General features: G+C 43.8%; 1 protein-coding gene across 7 annotated transcripts in view; it reads right to left on the reverse strand.

Annotated features, from left to right (window-relative positions):
- The window catches only part of kank1a (KN motif and ankyrin repeat domains 1a), a 52,721-nt gene that overhangs the window by 10,752 nt on the left and 34,211 nt on the right, over nt 1-7,758 (reverse strand). For 6 of the 7 annotated variants that reach the window (XM_032514999.1, XM_032515004.1, XM_032515001.1 and 3 more), the window contains exon 3: nt 223-2,865. In XM_032514999.1, coding sequence (XP_032370890.1) covers nt 223-2,865 — 2,643 coding nt within the window. Of the gene's footprint in view, nt 1-222; nt 2,866-3,860; nt 4,102-7,758 lie in introns of those variants that run through there. The other variant, XM_032515006.1, reaches the window with a different exon arrangement.

Genomic DNA, 7,758 nt, shown 5'->3' on the forward strand with positions numbered 1-7,758 from the left:
GTGTGTGTGTGTGTGTGTATATGTGTGTGTGTCCCCGTCCGTCTGTGTGTCCATGTAAGTGTCAGTCCGTTTGTTCATTTCCTGTTGTCTGCCCATGAAACTATGCTTTCATTGCCTGGTATAACTGCCACCTAATTATCCCAAGAACCATTTATGTTCATGCAACACATGAGTATGTGAAACCATTAGCATCCTCAGAGCTGGATGCAGTGTACCTCTCACCTTCGCTTGCGTTCACGGCATCAGACTGCAGCTTCAGGATGTCTTCGGCACTTCCGTACTTCATGACTGTGTTGATGGACGAGAGCGTGCTGACCAGCTGACTGTTGATGGATCCAAACTGGGACTGGGGCTGACCGAAAGCATCGGCAAGCTCGCTGTAGTTCTCTGCTAGCAGCATTTGCTGCTCTTGCAGCAGCTTCTGCACCCTCTCGATGTAATGGTCCAGTCCGGCGCCCCCCTGGGTCTGAGCTTGCAGTGGTGCAGCCTCAGTCTCAACCTCCACAGTCTCTTTGCTGCTGCTTCTGACAGATTCAGTTGGCTGGGAGGGGCCGCATGCTATGTTCCTGGTTTTTAATCCAACCAAGAAGTTCTCATGGATGCCAACTGGTCCCACCCCACATTCTTTGGTTTTAGTAGAGCTTGATTTGCCAAGGAATGACTCCGCGTCAGTGGTGGTTCCAATAGCAATCGAACGCATCTTTGCTGTGGAGTGAACTTCTTTGATAAGACCTTCTCCGGCAGCAACCGTCCTCGTTTCCATCGCGGCAGTGTTGGTGTGCTTGTCACAAGTTATCAACCCCATGTCAGTAAAAGAGTCGGTCAGGACAGCTGTTTTTGTGTTGGTAGATTTGCTCGCAGCTTCTGTCTCAGTATTGGTATGCTGAGTTGTCAACTCAGGAGCAGCCATGACACCAAAGTCCACTTTGTTGTTATAGTCTGGGTCAGTTCCTTGTGAGACCAGTGTCTTGATTGGACTAACGGTCACATCCACTGAACAATCTCCGCAGCCGACTGATCTCGACTCTTTGCTCAACTCTGTCATGGGTTTGCAGAGAGCCAAGCTGTCTACTGATTCCTCTGTGTTAACTCCCACCTCACACACATTAAGTTCCATGCCCACCTGCTGGTGACACGTCTCCACCTGTCTCCCTACACACTGGTCAGTTAGCTCCACACGCTCATGCACCACCCACCGGTCCATCGGGATCTCTGGACCTGTGGCAACATTCTGCATGCTAGGTTGACAGGACACTCCTATAGTGTGGCTCTGTAGAGTGTTAGCATGGCTGCATTCTAGATGGTCACCGACTCCCTGGCTGCGCATCTGGACTTTGGCCTCCACACAGGCATTGTACATCTCAGGCCTGGCCATTAAACCTTTGTCAGCTTTCTTTTTGTTAGACCCACCGGCCGCTTGGAGCTCCAGTTTTAGCTTTCCCATCTCTATTTGGTGAGTAGTTTCTTTCAGCTGCACCTCCAGACGGTAGATCTTCTCCTTCAGTGCTTCTATGGTCTGCTGCTGGAGCTCGATCTCCCTCTCAGCTTCACTGGACATGCCCAGCATGGCCTCGGTCACCCCAACCGCAGCACTGCGCATTTCCTGCTGCTCCGTGGATACTCCCGCATCCCGGAAACAATGTCCATTTGTCCTCAGAGTGTCAGGAAGGCTGTTCATGTTTTCATCAGTAACTATGCCAATGGACTTTTGGTGGGCCTGGTTTTGTGTGAGCCTATGAGGCTGAATTTCAGTTACACTATTGTCTTGTGTCGTCTTCTCCAGAGCTTGGACCTCAGCAGCCAGACGTCTGAACTCATCCAGCCGCTGAGCGCTCTGTTCCTGGGCTTCAGGCTCCATGATGTGCAGCTCCGTTTCCTTTTGGATGGGGCCTGGGTTCTCCATTTGGTCGGCACAGCCCACACTGTAGGACCGCTTGCGGAAGCCAGCAGGACCTTGATTTTTGGATTGAGCAGCCAACTGTCTTTTCTCTTCCTGAAGAACAGCAATCTTAACCTGTAAGATGGGAATAGTTTTCACCTGCTCCTCTAGCTCTTTCAGCTTTCTGAGGGCCACAACCATCTGTTCCCGGATTTGTTGAAGGTGTAAGGGGCTGACGTTTGTCACAGGCGTGGCCATGCCAGAGCTCATGGGGCTGTGGCGGATGGAGCTGCCCATGGATGGTGGGTAGTAGTGGTTGTACTCTCCATTGGGGAGGTGACCATTGATGGGGAGAGAATTATGGGTGCTGGGAGAGATCTGACTTGGGGCCATGGAGCTAGAGTAAGAGGACAGCGAGCTGCTGGAGCCCATGCCGCCGAAGCTGGCAAGACGGCGGCGGGGCATTGGAGGGTCGCTGTGGGGCTGCATGAGCAGACGCTCCTGTTCGAGCCGAAGACGCGTCTCCATAAGGGTCTTTTCCACTTGGGGGTTGTGACGAGGGGCAAACCTGGGCGAAGGAGGTGGCAGGAGCAGTTTTTGCTCTGTAATACTCAAGTAGGATTGTTGCTGGGGGACTTCACAGGATGCTCTGGAGAGGGTGGGGGTCAGTGGCACAGCAACCTGGGGCCTGGAGTTGAAGAAGACTGGGGACTGCTTGTCGTCGCTGTTGGAGGAGGAAAGGGAGTCTGTGGAGGTCCATTCAGCCTGAGTGCTGCCCCCGCCAGTGCTGCCCCGAGGCACAGCCAAGGGTTTGGCCAATTTGGGTTTCCTCTGGATACTCAGCTTCTTAATGGTGTTGCCCCTCTCAATGTCATCGACATATTTGAGGAAGTCCAGGTCTAGCTGATAACCATAGGGAGTTTCAACATAGTAGGGGACCACAGAGTCCTTTTCATCCTCTGTGCTTGGGCATCTTTGTCCTCTTTCTGAAACAGAGATCATAAGAACATACTATTAGTTAAGAGTTCTGATTTTAGTGGTTTTATACAGGCCGTACTATGTCTACAAATGTAATATAAGGTAACTTGTTAAGAAACTATAACAAGATTTGAAAAAAGGATGCATTTGTTGCCCTGAAGCTGCTTGGGTGTCAGGCAAAGTCTTTCCTCAGCTGCTGACAATCACCATTATTTGACAGTGCAAGTACAAACGAGTCTCAAGTTTCTTACATCTCTACTGGAAGAGTGTGAGTGATAATCATTTTGGCAAGGGGTGGTTTAAGTCAGCCCGAAACTATGTGAGATGCAACTATGTAACGCAAACACCAAATAGCAAGAGGCGTGGAAAACTTTAAAATGTTGATTATCCCTGTATAATATCGCATGGTGAGGTTTGTGGTGAGCTTGAGACAGATAAACTGGTTGTTTACAAAGCATGGATAAGAGATGAGCCAATGGGGTCAGAAAAACAGACAATGTCAATATTTTCTAGTCCAAAATCCATCCGGCATTACAACATTAGAGCTACAGACACAGATTAACCATAACCTAACACATTTTGAAAATACAGTTTGAAGACAAAAACTGAAAAAAAAAAAAAAAAATCAAACTACAATTAATTTCTCAAGTTCATAAACCTTGTGCAAATCAGTCAAAGCTGCTAAAAGTTCAAAATCCACTCGCTGTCAGAGAGAGTCTATAAAGCCAGTCAGCTTCCCAGGCCATTAGGAGACTCCACTGCATTCACACTGCGTCGGCTAAATGCAGCGTCTTGTTCTTGGTATGTCTGGAACTCTCGCCGACTAAAGCAAACACAGGCTGGAAATAAACAGCCCAGCTCTTCCTCTCCAGTCCACCCCACCAGCTCCAGCTACTTCTTCTGCCCGTCAATCCTTTCTATTCAGCTAAAACAGAGGGTGGGAATTACAAGGCTAAATCCTGCTACTAAACCCTCAGTGCTTTGTTGTTCAAGCTGCACTCACCTCAGACCAACAGCACTCTCTCCATTTTACTTTTCCTCCTTCTTCACTCCTCTCTGCTTGACAGGATTTGACTGTAGCTACAGAAGTGCTTTTTCTTCTCACTCTGTGCACTCTCTCAATCCTCTCTCCATAGAGGGGAAAAAAAGTTCCACTATTGGTGTAAACTAAAGCACTGCACTGCTGCACTATTGGACAGCTGCCTCCTCCAATCCTGTGAGGCTGTGAGCCCAGAGCTTGCCTACCCAAATAAGAGTCCTGTTATTCACTTAGAGGGAAGGTGAATTAATGACAATACCAGCCTGTTAGCTGACAAATGGCTCGGCTACTGTACATGTCAAACTTTTATACTCTGCATATCCCACTTTAACCAAATACAGTGTTATTTAAAAGTCAGTTCCAACTTGACAAGTATGTTTTAAGGCCAGTTTATCTGTAACTTAAACTATTGACAGCTTTGTATCAACAATTTTCATCATTGCTTGTTCTAGAAAAAGGTTGGAATATACTGAATAATATTTGCCACATTTTCTCTCCATCTCAAAAGCAGCTATTTTTGTCCTACAGAGACCTCAAAACACAAAAATATTTAACTTTATTCAATCTACAGTAAATAATATCCAAAATAAAAAAGGGAAATTAAAAAAGCCACTGTAAAACAAAAGAAGCAATTTCAAGATGTCAATTTGGGCTCTGGGAAATTGTGACAAACTATGAATCAAGACCTACATAGGCAGAGTAATAATGAAAATAAAATAAAAAAGGTTTCAGCCCTAAAATAACCTAATACAGCTGCAAGGCTGCATGAGTAAATGAGTAATTGTTTAGGGTATACAAGGTCAGAAACCTGTAAAAAAGGGCCAATCATAATCATCAAAGCGGTCTTAAAATTGCTTGTTTTGTCAAACCAACAGTTCAAAACATGAATATATTCAATTGAGTTCAATTTACAATAAATAAAACTAAGAAATGCAGCAAATTCACACATTTAAGAAGCTAGCACCAATAAACCTGTCTCCTCTTTTCAAAATTAGTTATTAAAATTCCTGTTGATTGACTATGTTTCACCAAATTAAGGCTGCAATGATTAGTCATTACCATAAAGCAATCAATAATCAATTTATCATTTCAATGCCAAATATTCACTAGTTCCAGCTTCTCAGATGTGAGGGTTTGCTGTTTTTCCTCTGTCAAATATGATAGTAAAGTGACTGTTGATTGGACAAAACAAGCAATTTCAAGACATTACTTTGGGGTCTGGAAACTTTACGTTATTTGTATTTTTTAACATTTTAACCAAGAAAATCAGCAGAAATTGTTAGTTTCAACCCTAATCCAAATACATTACTAAATTTGAGTTAATTTCAACTTTTGTCAGTTTGTGCATACACAAGGCTTTTACTTTTTTTTTTTTTTTTAGGAACCTTTTTGAGAAAGTTTAAGTGCACTCTTCAAGACAAACCCTGCATTGTGTTTTCTCCTGCACGGACCCAAAATAAGTACATCCTGTTTTTTTGGTCTGGTATAAATAATCTGTGAGGCAGCACAGTCATGGTCTTGTGCTGTCTGGATTTGAGGACTCTCCACTCCCCTCCCTTTCCCTGCCTTCGTTGGCCCTACCCCCTCGAGGAGTGACAGGCAGTCCTCTGGTACCACCAAGACCCTTAACAGCTGACCGATGACCTCATCAACATGGGACAACTGAAGGGGTCACGTTCCAGTGAGAGAGGCGAGAGCCCGGGAGTCTGCTACAGTTATCAGCAGCTGTTACACTGTCAATTTGACAGGGATTACACAACAGTTAAGACAGCCAGCAGTGACAGGCAATACACTGTCTTTACCTTTATTACAGAACTATCAAGGGGCGGCCTCTGGCTCACCCAGTAAGAGTGTTTGCCCCATTTAGACTGAGTCCTACAGTGGCCCGGGTTCGAATCTGACCTGCGGCCCTTTGCTGCGTGTCAACCCCCACCCCTCTCCTCCTTTCATATCTATCCACTGTCACTAATAAAAAGGGAAAAGCCTCAAAAACATGATCTAAAAAAATAACAATCAGGTTATTATTTGTTGCTGAACATAAAATGTGATATCTCTCAAACATTTCTCTGTCATCTTCTACATTAACCCCGCCTAAAACTGTTTGCACAGCCAGCGAATGACACATTTTTTGTTTATGAAGTGCACATGAGTAAGCACTGCTAGTATTTAAAGGGCCCTCCACCTAGATTAAACTTCCTTAGTTATTTGCCTTTGCATTACAGTAGTGCGTAACTTTGTTTAATAGTACAGTAAAGTAATAACTGTAGTATAATATATATTATTCTGAAAGGGCCATTCTACATGAGTACTTTTACTTCAACGGACCAATCGATAGTTAAAAAGATACATAGTTGCCAGAGTTATTTTAATTAGGGAACTAAATATTGTGTAAGTCAACAACTTAAAATGACATCCAGAGCTTGGCACACAGCTGGATCCCAACCATGCTCTACTTTTCTCGGTTGGGATATTAAAATATTTTAGCCTAACTATCCAACATTAGCTGTACATTTTTGCTGGATAAACTCTGAAGTTATTGCAAAGAAAATGTGTCTATAGATATAAACATTCTCACTTGCATGTTTCCAGCAGCTACTTCTTGCTCGTCTTACACAGATGATTTCCAGGCCAGAGGTGCCAACAGAAAACATTTGCTTACTAAACACAGTTGCTTTTTAAACTGAAGTCAAATACGTTGACATCTAAAAGAAGCCACAGTCTAATTATTCACGCTTCACTTCATAGCAAAATTCACCATTGACACCAGCACGTTAGGCTACTCTGACTCTTTGTAGATAGATATTTTGTGTGCTTTTTGTATATTTTTGTGGCGTCATTTCTCCAATATGCCGTACCGATGTAAACCTTTCTGAAACTTTTTCTGTAATTTTAAGCCCAAAAACTCTCTCTCCCGTGTTTGCTCTTAAAACAATGGGTAACACTTTGCTTGAAGTTTTCTACATAAGAGTGGCATGACACTGTCATGAACACAGTCATGACGGATGAACCCTAAGCTCAACAATAACCCTAACTTGTCATGACAAAACCAAATGACATTTAATAAAAAAGTGTTATGTCATAACCGTTTGACTTGTTTTTAATGTTTTATGACACGTTTATTACAGTCTCATGTCACTGTTATGTAGAAAACTTCAAATAAAGTGTAGCCGAACAATGTGCTGAAAGCCAACTTTGGGCCTTGATGTTGAATCTGTGAGGAAAAAACAACTAGGGCTTTGGCTTCTTTGGCACTGCCTCTGTAAAAATCTAAATTTAGAGCTGACAAAAGCTATTTAACTTCCACAGTGCCCTCAGTAACTTTATAAATGAGACTTCTGGTCTAATTGTGTCTGCCAGTTGTTTGGTGTTAAAAGATGCACAGAAATCACTGATGCATTATCAAGATCCTACTAACACGACAGGTGTATCTTTTTATCTATCTATTTCCTCTTCATACAACTCAAAACAATAACAGTATAGAGACGGAAAGTGCACCTCTGAGCAGAGAGAATCGACAGACATTTCCTTACAATTGCACAAACTCATTATACAGAGACGTTATACAGTTGTACTGTCTCATTCACACAGCTTTGTAGTACTGACATTCTGTGCATTACATTGAGTGAGAGCAAAGTATGATGCAAGTGCCGGGTGGAGAGGACTCTAGTGGCCCCACACACACACACGTCCTTTCTCATTCAACCAGCGTGGTATTTCCTGGCTCTGCCTGCATGCTCTATTTGCCTAATTACTCACAAGAAAAGTAGAGCCACTGTTTAATCAACACCTCATACTGCATCAGCTCCACACACACACAGAGAGAGAGAGAGAGAGAGAGAGAGAGAGAGAGAGAGAGAGAGAG

This window comes from Etheostoma spectabile, chromosome 5 (assembly GCF_008692095.1).
Source record: "Etheostoma spectabile isolate EspeVRDwgs_2016 chromosome 5, UIUC_Espe_1.0, whole genome shotgun sequence".
Taxonomy (NCBI): Eukaryota; Metazoa; Chordata; class Actinopteri; order Perciformes; family Percidae; genus Etheostoma; species Etheostoma spectabile.